The sequence below is a fragment of the Carassius auratus genome, chromosome 45 (genome assembly GCF_003368295.1).
Source record: "Carassius auratus strain Wakin chromosome 45, ASM336829v1, whole genome shotgun sequence".
NCBI lineage: Eukaryota > Metazoa > Chordata > Actinopteri > Cypriniformes > Cyprinidae > Carassius > Carassius auratus.
The window spans coordinates 18,855,951-18,877,176 of record NC_039287.1 but is presented as its reverse complement, the minus strand read 5'-3'; the positions used below and the strand labels follow the sequence as shown (position 1 = coordinate 18,877,176).

The 21,226-nt window shown below is 40.1% G+C and overlaps 1 protein-coding gene across 3 annotated transcripts in view; it reads left to right on the top strand.

Annotated features, from left to right (window-relative positions):
• The window catches only part of LOC113063493 (mRNA-capping enzyme-like), an 86,681-nt gene that overhangs the window by 64,731 nt on the left and 724 nt on the right, over positions 1-21,226 (top strand). The window contains exons 13-16 of one of the 3 annotated variants that reach the window (XR_003278694.1): positions 490-590; positions 11,682-11,748; positions 14,147-14,256; positions 20,480-20,601. Coding sequence is in view for 1 of the 3 variants with exons in the window: in XM_026233941.1 (XP_026089726.1) it covers positions 490-590; positions 11,682-11,748; positions 20,480-20,603 (292 nt within the window). In the remaining 2 variants the exon portion in view is untranslated. Of the gene's footprint in view, positions 1-489; positions 591-11,681; positions 11,749-14,146; positions 14,435-20,479; positions 20,604-21,226 lie in introns of those variants that run through there. The other 2 variants (XR_003278693.1, XM_026233941.1) reach the window with 2 other exon arrangements.

Below are 21,226 nucleotides of genomic sequence, written 5' to 3'. Positions count from 1 at the left end.
TTCTAATTATAATCTTACTGTACTGACTCAAGAATGTATTCCCTCATTTTCTGAATTTCCACCATATGACTAAAATCTAGAAAGATGATCAGAAAATATTGTAGAGGAGCAGTGAAATGCAAAACACAATGAAATGCAATACACTCATTATTGAGAGATGGTGCATGCATAATCAAGTAAACCTAAGTCGTCTCAGTCCTTCCACTAAGTGTTCATCTTTAAATATTATTAACAGTATTAAAGTTATGCTTCTTAAAATAATTTCAGATTTCACAGCAAATAGACTGAAGGGTGTCGTTTTTATGCCAAGATATAAACGCTGATGCATGAGGTCTAGTTTTGGGTCTCGTTGTTTTCAGAGGTTCCTACAGATTGGTGATGTGTTACTGTTGATTATTTTAATAGCTAATAAAGGAGTGTTGTTTTTCTGCTGCACTGTTTGCTTCATGTCATAAAGTGAGTTGGTCTGTGTTTGTGTTGTCCCTGTAGAAATATAAGCCGGGAAGATGTGATGACATTCTGAAGTGGAAGCCGCCCAGCCACAACTCGGTCGATTTCAGACTCAAGATCACCAAAGTCGGCGGGGAGGGGTGAGTCACCGTCGCCATGGCAACTGCATCCGCCACGCTCAAATCAATGCTAAACAACAGTTCACATCCGTACAGACGTCCCACAACTCACACGGAGACAGAGACATCCAGGAGGATTTCTCCGGTGTGTCTGTCTTTATCTTTATGTATGTGTGAGCGATTATAAAACATTCGGCTCTGAGTCACGCGCAGGTGGTTGCAGCATTAGGAACTTTTCGAGTTGCTACTTTTGCGGCTCATAATGTGCACCAAAATGTGATTTGTGAGGCCCGTTCCCGAACAGACTGGTGGCTTTGATTACGTGCGGCTTGACATTTCTCTCAGAAGAAATGTAGCGGAGCATGAAGTGTGAGTTCTCTAGCGTTCCTCATTTACGCCTCTCTCAACCCATCTGTCCACTCTGTCCAGACTCGAGATCTTACTGTCCTCAAATGAGTCAGGCTTATCTTTGAAATGCAGGCGGTCCAGAGGGAGAGTGCTGACCCTTCTGCAAGGACTTTTGTGTAAAAACCCTATTGTTTTTGTTTCCGTGTTTAAATCCCATCCTAAGAACATGTCCAGGTTATGTTTCACCCAAAAATGTAAATAAAAAAGTAAATATACATGAATTTATCTCACCAAAGATGAGTAACCTTTATTTTGTGTAATGTCAGGGACTTTGAAAGACCAACTTTTTTATCTTAAAGAAATGTGGGTTACACAGGACACCTTCAAATAAAGTGTTACCGTCTGTTGTGTAACATAACTTTACTTTAAGCTTAGCAGTTACAAAGAAAATACTGAATACTGTCTGCGGATTGGAGAATGAATAGGGGATTTTAACGGCAAATGCAAGCTTTTACACTAATTACACCAATTATTAAATACCTTAACCTATGAACTGTCAATACAACCCTCACCCCCACCCCTTTTTGAACAAAGACATGAAAATGCACTAGCCAAAGGGAAATGGTTGTAATTCATGAACGTTTTGGAATGCAGGCCTAAGGTTGGTTTCCTTTTAAAGATGACAATCAGCAGATTATTTTTTCTAAAGCATTAAAAAATTATAAAATTAAGTGTAAAAAAAAGTTATAGAAGTTTAAGTTCACTGTCATAAAATGTAGTGTACTAAGAAATATTTTATAAATATTTTACAGAATATTTTGAAATTTACATTTTCTATGAAACCAAAGCCATATGTGTAGCTATGTTCCAAATTTGAAGTTGTTATCACAAATATTAAGGTTCCTGTGAGATTTTATGCATCATACCAAAAAACAAAAAATAGATTTTCCTGTCAAAAAATGTTTTGTCACAGTATTACTTCTTTCACAAAATTGTCAGCAGACTCAGGCCATTCCAATAATATGTGTTATATAAATTAGAAAAGTTAGGAAAATATTGTAGGAAATGTTTAATTTTGACACTTCTGAGCACGATGAAAAGATTTAAAGTATCATTTCCATGTCTGATGTCACAGGATGAATTTTGAGTGTTTAAGCTTTCGAATGCTATCTGAATGGGGGTGATAACTAAATGTTGTGATTGGCAAAAAAGATGATAAAAAATTTGTTTATAGATTAAGTAAAAATAAAATCTTATGGTTCTCCATTTTATTACCTTTTTTTTTATTTGAAAGAACTTGGTCATTATTTTAGTGCATTAAGAAACCAATTTCACAGAACTCTTTCTTGCATTTTAAAATATGAGACAGCAGAATAGAAATGAACACAGAACAACAAGATGCATCTCTGATGGCAAAGATGTCTTTTTGCCACATTTTAATAGAAAAACGATTAAAAATCAATCCACTGGAATGCAGAAACACATTCTGTTTGCTTTCAGTCATGCTCTTACTGTCAGGGTCTTGGCAAGGAGGAACTCAGGTGCAGACAGGATTTACAACACAAACAGGTTTATTACAAAAAAGGGGAAAACAAAAACCCACGAGGGGGAAAACAGGACTAGGGCAGATACAACAAATACTAAACAGGACTGATCAGACAAGATAAACAAAGACTCAAAACTAGAGAACACTAACTACAAATAACACTCACGGTTATACAGGGACTTCAGAGGTACAATCACAAGTGTAGAACACATAAGTAGTACAATGAACCGACGCAAGACAGAGCACACTAGGAGATCTAAATAGGGGTACTAATCAAGACACGACAGGTGTTACAGATAGGACAATCAAGACACGACTAGGTTAACAAGGGGGGCGGGGCAAGGGAACGAGACAACACAAGCACATGGCCCAAAGACAAGGCCATGCGCTTGTACACAAAACATGGGTCTGTCATGATCCTGCCTCAAGACTAGGAAAAATCAAGGACACGAGGGCAGAATCATGACAGAACCCCTCCCTTAAGGAGCGGCTTCCAGACGCTCCTCAAGGGAACATCAAACACGGGACACGACTGACATGACAGACTGGGACACAGACACAAACCAACAGGACATGACAAATAACAACAAAGGCAAACATGAGTACACGACGGCAGGGTTAGGGTGACAAATCAAAAAAAACAAACAGGGAAGGGGAGGAGGCGGGACCACAAAGTTCATGGGGGACAGACCAGGGCGGGTGGGGGGGGTAGGAATCTTAGGAGGGTAGGACGAAGGCTGACGACGGGGGGTACGGGCAGGTCTGGGTGGTGAGGGGCGGGGAGGGGTCTCGGGACTACTGACGGGGGACATGACAGGAGCAGACAAGGGACGCGGGGCAACAACATCTACTGGACACGGGGCAACATCTACTGGACACCGGGCGACAACATCTACTGGACACGGGGGGACAACATCTACTGGACACGGGGCCACATCCACAGGACACATGACTACATCAGCAGGACACGGGGCTACACTCACGGGACACGGGGAGACGACATCTACGGGACATGGGACCACATTAACGGGACACGGGGCCACATCAACAGGACACATGACTACATCAGCAAGACACGGGGCAACACTCACGGGACACGGGGAGACGACATCTACGGGACACGGGGCCACATCAACGGGACACATGACTACATCAACAGGACACGGGGAGACAACGACTGGACACTTAGGACTTCTGGGGACAGGGTCAGGGGACAAAACAGGACTGACGGGGACTTCTAGGATTTGGACAAGACGGGACAAATAATCAGAAAAGGCTTTAGCAGCCAGGACAATTGGCATCTCCTTACGAGATGAGACAGACTGTACAAGAGTCTTTGCTGCAGAGTCGGCCGCGGCTCTCTCCTCCGCTCTCACGACTGCAGACTTGAATACGGCTTTCTTCTTTGCCGGCTCGGGCACGCCAGCGCTGCTCGCTGCTGGCTCGGGCACGCTCACCGCTGCTCGCTGCTGGCTCGGGCACGCTCACCGCTGCTGGCTCGGGCACGCTCACCGCTGCTGGCTCGGGCACGCTCACCGCTGCTGGCTCGGGCACGCTCACCGCTGCTGGCTCGGGCACGCCAGCTCTCGACGCTGCTGGCTCGGGCACGCCAGCTCTCGACGCTGCTGGCTCGGGCACGCCAGCTCTCGACGCTGCTGGCACGGGCACGCCAGCTCTCGACGCTGCTGGCACGGGCACGCCAGCTCTCGACGCTGCTGGCACGGGCACGCCAGCTCTCGACGCTGCTGGCACGGGCACGCCAGCTCTCGACGCTGCTGGCACGGGCACGCCAGCTCTCGACGCTGCTGGCACGGGCACGCCAGCTCTCGACGCTGCTGGCACGGGCACGCCAGCTCTCGACGCTGCTGGCACGGGCACGCCAGCTCTCGACGCTGCTGGCACGGGCACGCCAGCTCTCGACGCTGCTGGCACGGGCACGCCAGCTCTCGCCGGTGCTGGCACGGGCACGCCAGCTCTCGACGCTGCTGGCACGGGCACGCCAGCTCTCGACGCTGCTGGCACGGGCACGCCAGCTCTCGACGCTGCTGGCACGGGCATCCAGCATTGCCTCCTGTCCGCTGAGTTCCATTCTGGTCGGTTCATTCTGTCAGGGTTTTGGTAAGGGAGGAACTCAGGTGCAGACAGGGATTCTCAAACAAAGGGTTTATTACAAAAAGGGGAAAACAAAACCCACGAGGGGGAAAACACGGAGCAAGGTAAAGACTAAATAACTAAAACAGGACTGGACTAACAAGATAAACAAGGACTCTAAATACTAGCTATAAACAAACACTCACGGTAATACAAACACTTCTTAAGGAACAATCACAGAGTGGAACAATCACAATCACAGGTACAGTGAACCGACGCAAGACAGAGCACACTAGGAGATCTAAATAGGGGTACTAATCAAGACACGACAGGTGTTACAGATCAAGACACGACTAGGTTAACAAGGGGGGCGGGGCAAGGGAACGAGACAACACAAGCACATGGCCCAAAGACAAGGCCATGCGCTTGTACACAAAACATGGGTCTGTCATGATCCTGCCTCAAGACTAGGAAAAATCAAGGACACGAGGGCAGAATCATGACACTTACATTATTGGGGAAAGAGATTTCCTCTGCAGTGGCAGATTCTGCCCCAGGAAGGCTCTGTGTTATCAAAAGATTTGTCAAAAGAGATGCATAAAGATCTACATCCATGTGTTTAATGATGTAGATGATCATAGCGCAGTGTACTTCCATTTCAAAAGAATGTTATTAAGCATTCTTTTATTTCACTAGTGAAACATCACTTGAAAGGCAGGCTGGGACTTAAAATGCTGTTTCTACTTTGAACACAAAAAATGTAGTTTCTGAACCCTTAGGCGTATTCACAGTTGCTACTGTATACTCTCAGTACACATGAGTGTCCCACCCCCACACTCTTTTGATTGTTACATTGGTGTAAACCTGACATTGATGCCCTGCGCAGCAAAAGTTGAACTATTTTTAACATGACAAGCCATCTTCTAAACTATGGAAGGAAAACTGCAAGACATGTTCTTCTGACGCATGTATACGTAGAGGAGAAATTAAAAATAGCACAGACAGAATGCATGAACGGAGGGTAAAGATGGATTCATAAGGTGGCTTACAAAAACATTTCAACCACACAAACTAAAAATGCACTGAAAATAATATTTATGCTGTAATAAAAATGTAAATGATGATAATAACAACAGTCATGTGAGCATGTAAACTGAATGTCCACTGGGAATGAATTGATTCTAATGAGCTGTGCATGTAAAACGTTTCTACATTATAATTTTTTATCCAGAAGATATTTTTCACTAAACTTTGATTAACAGGTTTCAATATTCTTAAGCTTTTTTTATTCCAAATTAATTTGTCAAAAAATGTCCAGTGGGTATGTTAAATATATATTTTCTGAGACCCATTGGGCAGTACATGTCATCGAATCATCATAGAGGTCTGGCTTTTCTACAGCAGATGTGTGTCTGAGGTTATTAGCGGGGTTACTTCCCTGCCAGGAAACAGAGAAAGATGACATCTCCACTCTCCTCCCACACAGCTCTCTCTCTCTGTCTCTCTTTATCCGTTAGTGTTTCTCCCTCTCACCATGCACTCTTTATTTGTCGAGAGCTTTGAAATTAGATGGGTAAAATAATAAAAGAACCCCTGACTCTTTGCATAGATGACACTTAATGTTGGAGAGCGGTAATGAGAAGACCTTGGGTTCATTTTGGGCAAAGGAAATTAATTTGTACTTCACATTTGTGCAGTTTGAAAACAGATAAACATTTCAATAGTCTGGCTGCTCCACAAACACACTCCACGTGTTAAAAGCAGAAGGAATCGATTGTTTCAGAACATGTAAAAAAGTCTTTGTTGCCTTGTAACCTAAAAGGGTGAAGCAAAATCATATCTTCTCCTGTTGAATTTACAGACTCTGTAGTGTTAAACACTAAAGATCAGAAATTGTGCACTAAAGCTTCCTTAATTCATACTATCCTGGATGCAGTTCCCAGCTCAGTTTCAATAAAGGGAGTGAGATAGATGCCACTGCCTGTGAAGAGAAAACTGCTAAACCACAAAACATGGATATTATCTTTTCCATGTGTTATTAGCTGTGTTGCGGATTTAACTTGTGCGCAAAATTGAAATATTGCATAAAACATTTGCGAATAAGACGTTTCCATCCACGAGTCAAATATAACAAAATCGTCACTTCCTGATAAACTGTCACTAAATATCACTAATAAAATTAGGAGAAGCCACTGAATATATTAATTTTCATATGTAATAAATGATATGGGCCTCAGAGCGAGCACACGAAACAAAATGAATGCGGTGATTGCTTTTGGAGGTGGATGCCTGCTGTTTGGGAACACAGACAGGTCTTGGAGGAAATTATACAGAAATACTTGATGAAAGGCTTTGCTCTGACATTTCAGAATGACAATAACAACATTTCATATGCTGTGCAACGAGTCCAGTCCACTTGGTCAGTGTCACAATGGACTGACATAAGGTGTCTGAGGTGGGTTCTCCCAGTCAGGGAAGGCTAGTTCTCAACCTCTGGTCTACTGGGAAAGACAGTTTCTTAAAGGAAGGAGGAAGCAAGGTCAAACTCAGAGGTTCAGATAATGCAAAAGCAGGCAGTCTTTACTTGATCTCAGTATTCAAATATAAACACAAGATCAGTTACAGCTTTACAAAACTTAAGGTAGGCCAAATGGCAACAGGAAAACATAACTGTTCTTAAACTCAGGTAGTCCGTACTGGGTATGCCCAAGAATGAACACAGCTCAATGAAGCTGCCAAACTTAAATTGGTCAAAATACAGATGGAACAAATAAACTTGATGAGCTTCCTCAACTGAAGAGTTCACAGCAGTTAGTGCCACCTAGTGGCATGGAAAGTTCTCACAGTAAAGGGCAAAGGGTGCCCTCCAATGATTTGGACAGTCATTGCAAGAGAAGTCTTACAGGAGCCCCTCTTTCAGGAACGGCTCCTGGCGATCCGCAGACTATGATTGGATTGATGTTGGTGGAACTCTCTGATAAGGTCTGGATCTAATGTCCCGCTGTCCTGGGCCATAACCCTCCCAGTCCACTAGGTATTGGACCCTTCCATGGACAGTGTTCACTGGCTGCACACCAATAATTTGTGGTAACAGGTAGGCTTTTTGGCTGTGGACAGAGGAGAGCAGACAAAATGAAATGTGAAAAGTGGGATGGATGTGCAAACACCTGGGTGAGAGTAGCCGGTACAACACAGGGTTGATCTTCCTAAGGATCTTAAAAGGTTCAATAAATGCAAGACTTTTCCGAGAGTTTCCGAGACTCTAAATGTGGAAGTGGAAGATCCTTAGTTGACAACCACACCCTCTGACCTTGACTAGTGATGGCCCAATTCTGAGGCGCTGGTTGGCCTGTTTCCACTGCTGTTGTGATGCTCTCAGTAAGGCTGTAAGTTGTCTCCCGCCAGGCCTGATGGCACCTCTTGACTAATTGAGTTGCAGCTGGTAACTCGACCTCAAGTTCCTGCTCAGGAAACAGATGGGGGAAACCCAAATTGGCATTCAAATGGAGTCATGCCCAAGGATGTATGGTGTAGGGTGTTCTGAGCAAATTCAGCCCAGATCAGACTTTGATTATTGGACAAAAGGCACCTGAGGGTCTTAAACTGCTGGATGACCCGTTCTATCTGACCATTAGACTGAAGGTGGAAACCAGAAGACAGACTGATGAATGCTCCAATAAGATGGCCAAAAGCCTTCCAAAATCGAGAAGTGAATTGTGATCCCCAATCAGAGACCATATCCTGAGGAAACCTGTGGATCCTGAAGACATGCTACGTTATGAGGTCTGCAGTCTGACAAGCTGTGGGGATCTTAGGCAGAGGTATCAGATGACATGCTTTTGAGAATTGGCCTACCACCACCAAGATGACTGTTTTACCTTGTGATTTAGAAAGTCCAGTAACAAAGTCCAAGGAGATGTGAGACCATGGACGTCTAACTAAACCGGGATTTACAGCTGTGGATGTGTTTATGACTCGTTATTACGACTAATCTGGGATGCACTGCATTTTCATTCTTCATGATTTAATGTGTACTGCTTACACAAATCGAGCAAATACAGTCTTTATAAGCTTTCCATTGAAAAACAGCGTCGTCGATGCTTGAGGCTTAGATCTTTATAATGATATATAGTTTGTCAAGATTGTCCCGTTTCATTTAATCTATTTGTAAATATTGACATGTGCAAGTTGAGGGGTGTTGAGGACGCGGACGTCTGGGTGCAAGTTAGGTGGTAGGCATTCCTCGGTTGCACCTTGTAGATGTTCAAAGAATGAAGTCATCAATGGCAGTGGGTAACAATTTTTTACAGTGATATGATTTAGATTCTGGTAGTCAATACAGGGTCGGAGACCACCATCCTTTTTCCCCACTAAGAAAAATCCAGCTCCTGCCGGTGAGGTTGAAGGGTTGATGAGTCCACTGTCCACATGTCATGTTGGTAGTAAAAAATATTGTAATGATAGATCAAACTTTTAATACCAAGCGATTGTCAGCTTCAGGGATATATTTTAATGGCCTAAGAGCTTGGTCTAAAGCGCACAGCGCAATTGCACTTAGTGCATGTCTAGTTCACTTTAATAGCCAGTTGTGCTCGCGCCATGGCGGATTCACTATTTACACAGCTGAATTTACAAGAGCAAGGCACGTTCACCTTCTTCATGGAAAGAGGGAATGTACATGGCAAAATAATTATATTTCACATTTAAATAATCTTTTACATTGTAATCCTTTAAATGTGTATATATATATATATATACGGTACACATCAAAAGTATGGACACACCTTCTCATTCAAAGAGTTTTTTTTTTTTTTTCATGACTATGAAAATTGTAGATTATCAAAATTAGATATATCCACCCCAGGTGTCCACATGACATTTGAAGTCATTACTTTTAAACATGTCTTAATTTTATTTACTTTATTTTATTTTATTGTTATTTTTAAAATACAGAATGCATTTCTAAGAATTTTTTTTGTTTTCCTTTTCTTTATCAAGGACACACTTATTTGTCCTTTACCCTTATGCAAATTATCAATGATACACTACAGCGACTACCAATGACAATGAAGAGAGTGATCTGTGTGCAGATACAGGTGGAGACTGTGATAACCATTTAATCACTGTCATTGTGAACGAAAAATTTACATTTTTGATTCGCCAGTTTCACAGTTTGTGGTTGACGTGTAGCTATCCAATTTCATCCTGTCTGTGTCCCACGAGTATAAATTTCACAGAATCACTGCTGAAACATTGTGATCAAATGAATAAAGAGGTCCTGATACTTATAAATGAATTTTTGAGCAGTCAACAGATGGTTGAGCTTGATGGGCTTAATTACACTAGAAAGAGAGAAATGCACGTTTCAGCAGTTCACACATTGCTACACCAATTATAGAGACAGTAATGACTCAACCTGCTGCTACAGAGCCTTCTCAATGATAGCCCAGACCGTCAGAACACACCAGCTTTTGTGGACACTGTGTTTCATCCCTGGACAACTGACACTGAGGTCTGGTCCACACAGAAATGGATAACAAATGACCATGTGAACAGTTACATTGGCTTCATTATTTGACAAAAATATTTGCATTCAAAGTGATAAATGAGTTCCTATGGCTCAGTGGTGGAGCACTGCATTAGCAGCACAAAAGGTTGTGAGTTCGATTCCCAGCGAACACGCATACTGGAAAAACAAAATGTTTAGCCTGAATGCACTTTAAGTTGCTTTGGATAAAAGTGTCTGCTAAATGCTTGATTGTAAATTGAACAAGCTCAGTGGAACAGAGGCTGAATACAGTCATTGTGTTTCAGAGGCTCCAAAAATACAGCGCCATTAGCTTGACTGGCAGGGTGTTCTTTCGCCCTCAGTTTCGGGGTTCGGATCCGGTCTCCTCCCCGGTGAATTACTTCTATTTTGGATAGTGACACATTTTACTGGGCGTGTACGTGTAAACAGCTGGCACCATTATAGAGCACCGCTGATGAGAGGAGGCTACAGTATCCTATTCTCGGTTTTATAAGAAAATGCAAGACAAAGGAAACATTTACAGTGATCACTGATTCTCATCCTGAATCTATTTCTAGTATTCATTTATTTGTTTCTCAGTTGAGATTAATATACATGGATTTTAAGTGTTATGTGGTCATTGCATATTTCAAGCCAGGTTGATTTTTATTATGTTCAAGTTAAAGTTTTAATGGGATTTATAATAATATGCAGGTTAATTAATTGTTGCTGTGTGTAAATATTCTACTCATCTACTACCATTCAAAAAAAAATTCTTTTGTTTTTTCTGCAATTAATGCATTTATTCAGAAATTACACTAAAATGATCAAAAGCGACAGTAAAGACATTTATAATGTTAAAAATGATTTCTTTTATTAAAATAAATGCTGTTCTTTTAAACTTTGTATTCAGCAGATCCCATTGATAATAGGGTATTTCTGTGTCAAATCTACCAAATGTCAGACACTTCCCCAGATCCAATTTTTGAATTTGTTAATATTTTTTTCTGAGGAAAGACATACATGAATATGTATCACCTGTATGCAAAGTGACCCACATTTAGTTTTTTTTTTTTCTTTCTTTTCTTTTCTTTTTTTACCTCCTGAAATTTGGCTCTAAATCTCAGGTGAAAATTGTCATTTTGACCTCCTCTACAAAACAGTGGTCTACTCAGTAAATATAAATTGATGGCATTTAATATTTTGGCTTTCTTCTTTGTGTATGTATTTCTTACACCAGAAAAAAAAAATGTGAGTTGACATGGAATGACCCTAAAATAAGATTGATAATAATCACAAATCATCATATTGAAGTGATTTCTGAAGGATGAGGAATTTAAGGCAATATTGATTTTAAAATCCTTGATCCTTTTCCTTCCGAGCATTCCCTTTAAATCTAAGCCCTTGGTGTCCTTTTTTTGGGAACCTCATCCTGACTGTGAAAGTCTTACAGGCACTTATTATGAAGCCCAGATAATTGCTTGGCAGTATCGGAAGACATCCTCTATAACAGAGCTTATATTATTTCTCTGAGTTACACTGTCTTGGGGAATATCACAATGCTTGCTTGTCCGGATGTGAAATTTAATTTAGATCTTTATTTTTGCTCTTTCTCCAGACTGATCCCGCAGACCGTGGGTCTCCTGTACGTGGGGAGCTATGACATGCCCTTTGCACAAATGAAGGTGAGAAAAAACATTGGTTCACATCTCTTATAATTCCTTCTGTCAGCGTTCCCTCTGTCTGATTCACTGCAAATTCAGACGCTGCTAAAGATAGTCCTGTCATTGTCAAGTTCTCTTTACATGATGTGCTTTTTATTAATTGAGTCAGACAGGTGAACGTTGTGTCACACGAGAGCTCTGCCTAGACAGCAGTTTGAAGAATCCTACAGTAGTTTTGCACTCGATGGGTGTTTAGGTTCCCAAAAATGTGCCAGAACAATAGAATATATTGTAAGATGGAACATAAGCAAGGTTTCCATCCAAGGATTTTTGCGGACAAATATTTAGCGCTTAAAAAGTTTTACTGATATAACTGATGGAAATGCCATTTATCGATAAATTTCTCAAGTGTCGACACAATCTTTTTCCATTTAACTTTAGCGCATACATTCTATATTGTATCTATCCGCTCTATGTGAAATCACACACCTGATGTTATTTACCGCTGATTAGAGAACCGGCTTTACTGACCAGATGCGCATTAATTATCGGTAACGATATTTATCGTACACCCCTAGTAGTAATGAAGTACATTTACTCCGTTTCATTTTACGTTCATATTTTTATGAGTAGATTTAAAGGTGGGTACTTTTACTTTTACTTTAACTTGAGTACATTTCTAATGAAAAAAAAAAACTTTTACTTCTCTACACTGGGTGAAAGTCCTTTCATTACTTACTTTTAATGCAAAAACTTTAATTCAATAACTCAATAAATTCAATCATGTCAGGAAACATGTCAAGTAGTGTGTTTTATGCACGCTCTCTCTTTTTTTCTGGGGCATGAGCAATACTACATTTGCAACTATTTTGAGTTGATTCTGTTCAAGGTCTTGATCAAACCAAATCTGCAAATTCTACCGTTTGCCTGCGATGAAATTTTATTTTTATTTATTTTATTTATTTTTATTTATTTTATATATTTTTTTTATTTATTTTATTCATTGAACACAGTAGTAAACATTCGATTTCGTTCATATAAGTAATACTCTGTAGTAGTGGTAAGTTAGATCTGTTATGATTGTCATGATTAAAGTGAAATTAATGAAAAGTGTCATTTGCAGCATTTCAGTTAATAGTAGATTTTGCTTTATTAAATTGCGTCAGATTTATTATTCTGCTCGGTTTGTAGTATTGAGTATTAAATCCAATGACAGACATTTCTAATGAGCTTATGAATGTAATATCCAGTCAGAAGCATTTTGATTGAGAACTCCGGAGTTATTCAGTGAGCGTTCAATGATTCAATTCTGAATCTGCATTCACAAATTGTCTCATCAGCGTAAACAATTAACAGCAGAAGAGACACTGATTGTGCAGTATAGACAGCAGCTTCAGTGATTATAATGGGTGTTTTTGCAGAATTACAGAACTCCAATCAGACAGAATTCATAGACCGCTGATTTCAGGCTATTGACATAATCAATGTGAAGTCTTGATTGTGTAAACTGTAATCTGTAAAAATTATTCCAATATCATTTAACATTACATTTACATTCAGTCATTTAGCAGACGCTTTTATCCAAAGTGACTTACAAATGAGGAAAGCAGTAGAAGCAATCAGACCAAAAAGAGAGTAACAGTTTTTATTTATTTTTTTTCAGATAAATTTGAATGAATACAATTGGAAAGTGCTAGTATTAATTGGTTAAGTGCTGGTGAAAAAGATGTCTTTAGATGTTTCTTGAAAATGGCTAAAGACCCAAATAGATAGAGAGGTTGTTCCACAGTCCGGGAAAGCATCTGTGAGAGCGATTTTGTGCCTCTTTGCAATGGCACCACTTGCAGAATGCAGGCTTCTGCAAGGCACGTAAGTCTGAACTATCAAGTTTAGGTACAGTATATTGGTGCCGTGCCAGTGGCTGTCTTGTATCAGTTGCAGAGGATTGATATTAGATGCTAGAATGCCCACCAAGAGAGCATTACAATAGTCAAGCCTGGAGAGAACAAGAGCTTGGAGAAGGACGTGTACAGTCTGCTCTGGTGGAAACGGTGTAATCTTCCTAATGTTGTATAAGGCAAAATTTCAGGACCGGGTCATTGTAGCAATATGGTCTTTGAAGCCAAATCCAATGTTCCTGGCTGTCCTGGAAAGAGTTATGGTTGATTAACCTAGCTGTATAGAGAAGTTATGATGATGTTCTGGGTTAGATGAGACCACGAGCAGTTCTGTCTTGGCAAGGTTGACTTAAAGGTGATGGTCCTTCATCTAGCCAGAAATATTTGTTAGACAGGCTGCAATGAAAACAGCTACCGTCAGATCATCTTTTTGGAATGAGACATAGAGTTGAGTGTCATCAGCATAGCAGTGATAGGAAAAGCCATACTTCTGAATGACAGATCCTTATGATGACATTTAGATGGAGGAGAGAATTGGTCCAAGCACTGAGCCTTGAGGAACCCCAGTAGCAAGAAGTTGTGACTTGGAAATCTCACCCATCCAAGACACCCTGAAGAACCTACCTGAGAGGTAAGATTTGAAACCAATGGAGTGCAGTTCCTGAGATGCCCATTTTCATGAAGGAGGACAAGAGGATGGTTAACTGTGTCAAAAGCAGCGGACAGATCCACCAAGATGAGTACTCCTCCATGAAGTTACCCAGTTGGCCTTGGGGACAGAAAACAACTACAAAGTGTATTTTAATAGAGTGGGTAATTGTAATTGTGTTTGATTCAAATTAACTGTTGCCAGTAAGAGATGATAGAGTATCAAGATGTTCAAAAAGTAAAGATAGAGGAGAAAAGCAATACTCGAATGCCTTGTCGGTGTCCTTGCTAAGTGGAGTTGCACAAGGTAGAATCGGTTCAAAATATTTTCCTAAAAACAACAAAGATTTCAAATCTAATGAGAAAAGAAACAAAACACTTGCAAACTGCCGTCCTCTTCTGTTGCTTTTTTTTCTGTTTAAATAAACATAAATGCCATGTCACATGTAGCTACTGTTACACCTTTGCAGTGTAAAGATGGCTTTTGTTGATGTTGAAAAAATGAGATTGTATTATTATAGTATTATGATTGATTGAAGTAACTGGTTACATTTTACAAGAAAAAAAACATTTAGTATGGTAGTTTATAATTTATTGTATGTATAAATTGCATCTGGATTTCTGACGCTGATAATATATACATATTTATAGATATAGCGATATATATTGTATGTATATATTAATAGAGAGAGATAGAGATAGAGATATATGTGCCTATGAGCCAAAGTAACGAACTTGCTACTTGAGTGGTAAAAATATTTTGAACCAAATCACCTGCCTGCCTTTAAATCACACATAGGATTTTAATGAAAGGAATACTTAAGTTGAAAATCTTTATATACATTGTGTAATTCATTGAGAACAAAATGATGTGACAGTAGTCAATGAAAGGCCAAAATGATCAACCCACTGGGCTAGATTCAAAATCATACTGAAAAAATCAGGCTGATCGAACTTGCATAAATAAAAAAAAAAAAAACCTCATTAAATAAGTCTAAATTAAGTCTATTCCTTATCCTGTTGAAACAGCACTTAGGTTATTAGACACAACTAATGGTTTTTTTTTGCTCTGGAACAGTTTCAGTTTGCTGATTTAGTTTACTTAACAGTTTTGTTCCACCCGTGTTCATGAATCAAATAACAGGAAGGTACACAAGAACTGCCACAAGGGGCGATTGTAACAAACCATTGAGAAGAAGTATGGGTTAGTCTGTTATCATTTGCCTTCAGATGAACCCAGATGATTACTGGAATGAATTCTGACAGAAAAAAACAAAACAAAAAAAAACAGTCATTGTGGTTTCTCTAGAAATGAAAACATTTGGTTGCCCAATCAAAATTTTATATGAATATTTATAGGGATTTTAGTGTAATAATTTTGCTATTATATTTAACTATTTACTTTTTGCATCAACTGCGAATTATCTTGGTTAATTATCCAAATCCGGCACATATTACATTCATTCTGTATTATAATGTATATTGTCCCTGAATAAAATAATAATAGAAGATTGAGTGAGAGAAACACTGATTATAAATACATTAGTTCAGAAATGTTGTGGATTATTTTTATTTTTAATACAGAGTTATTATTTTAGCAGCATTATAATCCAAGCTCTATTGGAATTAATAGTGCGTTAGGTCTTCCATACACCTCACATGAACAGCAGTTTTGTTGGGCTAGCATGCTGTTAGGAGTTGCTGTCTGTGTATACGAATCTTCTTTGTCATGAATTCAAGTCCCATTTCTTTTTAGGAAAAGTTTTTTTTTTCTTCTTCTTCATTAGTTGGCAAGAAACCCACTAAACATCATTAGACATCTGAAATGTGCACTCAGTAGTAAATTATTGGCCAACTTTGGTAACTGGTTAATACTGGTTATCAAAACCACATATGATATGCTACTGAGAATGTCTCTGCCTTAATTTAATGTTTATTCAATTATTCTGTTTATTTAGCAAATGAATGTGGTGAACTTTCCACACACAGAAGGGTTTTTATTGACGAGGACAGGAAGGCAGTTGTTGGTATTGTTCTGAAGTGGACTGGAGACAGGAACATTATGGTGACAAGCCACTGCTCCACTCAATCAATCAAGATGCAGGAATGTACTAATGGCTGGAAATTAAACACAATTGCAGAATAATAGCTCACATAATATGCATGCATGCAATTTTATTTGATTTAATGTTAATTTCACGCATGTAAACATGACCACATTTTCAATTAGTTGTGGCTTGCTAGGTTGTCCATTGATGTGGACAGATAATTGTTCCATAATGAGTGGTTTTGTCTCACTACTAGTGTGATTATTTCTCTTACAGTAACACTGTAAGAATATCTCGGTGGGAAAGCTGAGGGTTCTTCAGACATACATTCTGTATTTTATTTGTGGAATATTTTATCCTTATGAGCTCTGGGTAAAGGATTCTCTGCAGAACGAATGGTGACGCACACACACACACACACACACACACACATCTGAATGATGATGAGAAGCCAGTGATTTTACTCAAGACCTTGGAAATGTCTTGTCGTCGTAGGTCTAGCTGTATGATAAATCTTAAACAGAAGAATGTTCATTAACATAAGAACGATCTATCTCCATGTAATTATTCTTTTTGTTTTAGCTCTCCTGATGGTTTCCAGCTTTCTCTTTCTGCAAATTGTATAGTTGTATGGTGTATAGTGATATGACCCAGCACCCAAAACACTATCAAAACACTCCAACACAGCCTCCATTCTTCACGAAAGATGGATAAACAGGTGCAAAGGAAACCAAAAATGATATACAGTACGACCCCGCCATGATATATGACCTGGCCAAAATAGGCAACAAACACAACACCAGTGTAAATAACAGTTAACAGTAAAAGACTGTAAAGCAGTTGGTATGACTTATTCATGCCGCATTGCAGGCTGAGAAAAAACTCCAGCACTGCACTATTACATAGTAAATGTTATTTGTGCCATACATTGTGCTGTATAATACCAGCAAATGTTGTTCATAAATGCTAAAGAAATCATCATTATTTGAAGTCAATAATGGCCTCACCACCAAATCACTCAAGAAAAAAAAAGTGCACAAAAGACTCCATTATCTGAATTATTGAACAGAATTTCTAGAAAACAGCCATTTCTCCTGGTTGTTCATAGAGACTTTTGTTCATGAGTCCAAGTCATGTCTGATATAGAGCTTCCCAAATCATTTCATTTCACCAAGACAGACATATAAATATTCACCTAAACATACTTGACTATTATTGTGAATATTAATTACATGATAGTCACTCACACCTGATTTTTTTTGATGATTATGACACATGATGGTGGATAGGCAGTAGTTGAGAAGGGCTGTCACTTGATGGTTGTGTGTTATCAAAGCAAGCATTTTGTGTCTGCTTACAGTCTTTGCCAAAAATTTATTTGGAGGAACCACCATGCCCCTGACTGTTACTTTCATTAAATTGATTTACTTTTTAATTATGGACTGCCGTATTTTCATTACAAACTAAGAAGGTGTTTGGCAGGCTTTAGCTGTAATGGAGTGGATTTGGCTGTTTAAGGCACCGTGTGGTGTTTGTAAATGGCTGCCAGGACTTCAAGAGGGTGACCGGAGTGTCATGATGGTCCAATCCAAAACTAACAGGAGCATCATGTACCGTGCCAGACGAAAGCCGAACAACATCCCTGGATCTCTGCCCCGGTCGTGCGTATGTGGTTGTGTGGGGTGTGAAAGCATGTGCGCACAATCTTTGGCCTGCCGCCTCTATTATATTTGGCTGCTGTGTTCTAATCTGCCGGAGTCTGTTAAGTGTTCGGTGTTTGCGCTCTCTCAGCTACAGCCAGACTGCATTGGCACTTTTCCACTATGTGTGGCACGACACGGCACGGCTCGGCATGGTTTGCGTTTCCACTGCAGTTTTGTTTCACTTTAGAGTGGGCGGGATTATTCACGTCGTTATAGTTGCGTTGCCTATACTGCCACGACTCCTAAAACAACGTTTTCATTCCTCATCACACCATCAACCTCTCGCTGGATCCACTCCTCTGTGATCAACGAGAGGAACGTCTGTACTTCCGCAGCAGACAACAACATTTCTGGTTGTTTAAAATAGTTGCGCTCCTTCAAAACAGTTGCGCTTCGCTGGCTTTGCTAATTTAAACCTAGAGGTTCTTTTGTGTTTGTGTCTTACGTTCAGTGACACAGGTAGTGACTATTCTCTCTGTCCAATCAGTGATTAGCAGTTTACAGGTCATGTTTTAGTAACGGAAGGTTAACTTGGAACCTCAACCAAAGTGGTACTGGAAAAAGTAACTGGTACTGTACCAAATAGTTGCGCTCCTTCAAAACAGTTGCGCTTCGCTGGCTTTGCTAATTTAAACCTAGAGGTTCTTTTGTGTTTGTGTCTTACGTTCAGTGACACAGGTAGTGACTATTCTCTCTGTCCAATCAGTGATTAGCAGTTTACAGGTCATGTTTTAGTAACGGAAGGTTAACTTGGAACCTCAACCAAAGTGGTACTGGAAAAAGTAACTGGTACTGTACCCAGTGGAAAACCCCCAAAAGTGAACCATACCGTGGCGTACCATGCAGTGTAAGGGGCCGTTCACATATCGCGCCTAAAAACGCATGGAAAACGCTAGGCGTGCCGCTTTTTCCTTCTTTCCAAAACGCTCGGGCAGTTGCGCTCCTGAGGCGTCTGCCTTTGCTAAGCAACCTTGACGTGCTCTCTCCATGAAGACGCAGAAATTTCAGCAAAGGATAAATGGATTTGCAGCTCTAAAAATCGCTTGCAGTAGCTCTGCTACTAAATTAATTTCAAAATGGCAATCCATGTATAGCTATGATCAGCTGTTCCTTCATTTTGGCTGAGCTTTCAGCGTTGTTACGGGAAAGGTTGAAGCTGATTGGTTGGTTCTTGTCATGTGACCTGCAGTGCACTTGCGGCCTTCTGAAAAGTTGAGATGTTTTTAACTCGATGCGGTGCGGACGCGCCTGGAAAAAACGGGCACGTCCCACCGCGTTCGCGTCGCTTCCATTATGAGCGAGCATACCGCGTGCCTACATTGGAGATAACTAACATGCGCGTGCAAAAGACGCGATATGTGAACGGCCCCTAAAAGCGCCATATGTGTAAAGACGCTCTGGTGTGGATGGTTGTACTTTTGCGAAGAAAGGTACCGTACCACCAAAGGTTTGTTAATACTTGGAATATTGCTGTGTATGTCAGTCCTGAAATGTTCAGCTTCCCCTGTGTGCTCACAGATGCCCTTCACTGTTGGATGGTGACTGTATTTACTCATCCCATCATGCCAATAGGCCCAGAAGGGGGCGGCTTTACTGCCAGCTCACTTCCTCCCCCACACAGCAACCTGCCATGGTTTAGTGAGGATCCAGTCTCTTTATCTTTGAGATATTTCTTTCTCTCGCTTACTTGGGCCAAACACGCTCCTGTTTTCTTAAAGCCTTTGTGAAACTGTCATGTATTGAGACATCTGTGTTGTGGCTGTAATTACACATTACGCACTGGCAGTTACTTTACAACCTACAAAAAGTACCAACAATTTGTCTGAACCACACAAGCTCCAGGCACATTTAACGAAGAGATTTTGGTTTGTATCCATGCCCCAAAACTGATCCTGCATAATTTCCTGTTGTGGTAAAAAAAGAAAACTAGCATTTTTTTAAAATAACTTATACAGTTTAATGACGACAAAAGAAGCATACACATAATACATAATACACATTTTGTATTGATACAAGAAGGATTGAACTCTTCTGTTAAACCTGCTCATGGAGGAGCAATGTCCTGCAGAGTTCAGCTCAAACTTAACTCTACACACCTGTCTGAAAGATTCTGGTTACCCTGAAGACCTTGATTAGCTGATTCATTTGTGTTTAACTGGGGTTGGAGCTGAACTCCGCAGGAGCAGGATTGGACGCCCGTGTTAATTAATGGTTTTTGAACTACGCAATCTTAATCAGCTTTGCTGGTATATTGATCTGTTTTCTTCATCTGACTACATTCATTATAAATAAAATGCAATGAAAAATCCCCAAAATACTAATACAATAAAAATTTAAAAAAAAAAAGGTTTGTACACATTTGCAAGAACACTGTTTGGTTTGAATGATGCAACTGTGATTTCTCTCTTTAAATTCATGCTAGTACTTGATGCCTCATTATTCTTTTTCACTCCAGATAACAAAGGAGCTGAAGCAGTATGATAATAAAATAATTGAGTGCACGTTCGTCAATAACACCTGGGTGTTCATGCGAGAGAGGACGGACAAGAGCTTCCCCAACTCATACGTCACAGCCATGGGTAAGGATTCACACCTGTTATACTAAAGCCAGGGTCGTATTAGATTAGGTTTTCTTGTCTAGTTGAAAACCACACTCCTGAGGCTAGAAGCATTTTTTCATGTTTTTTTCGTTGTACGTAAAATGCTTTATAATAGAGTTACCTTGAAAAGCGCTGTGCATCTCTGTCCCTTGAGATCCTATCTTATGTGTTTATCCTCGGGGGTGTTTATGCAACTCCATTTCCAACTTAAACCAAAACTTGTCAACTAAAACCAAAAATGTGTTTTGACGGTTCATTTACACAGAGACAGTGTTTCAGCAGCCAGAAGATGCTAACTTTTGAAAATGGGTTTAAAAGTGCAAAGTGAAAATTAAACCGTTATCTTTACACGTAAATGACAAAAAAGGTTAATTTGTGTAAATGATGATGCCATTTGCTTGCATATTACATGTTCAGTCTGTAATAATGAATATACTCATAGTTTTTGTGACATCGCCAACTACTGGCCTGACATGAAGTCCATCCGAATGGAGATCGTTTTGACAACTTTGTCATTTGTACACAAAACTTAAAAAAATGCATTTTTAGAACAACGGCTGTAGTGTGAATGTCCCCTAAATGGACAGATTTAAAATGTTTTC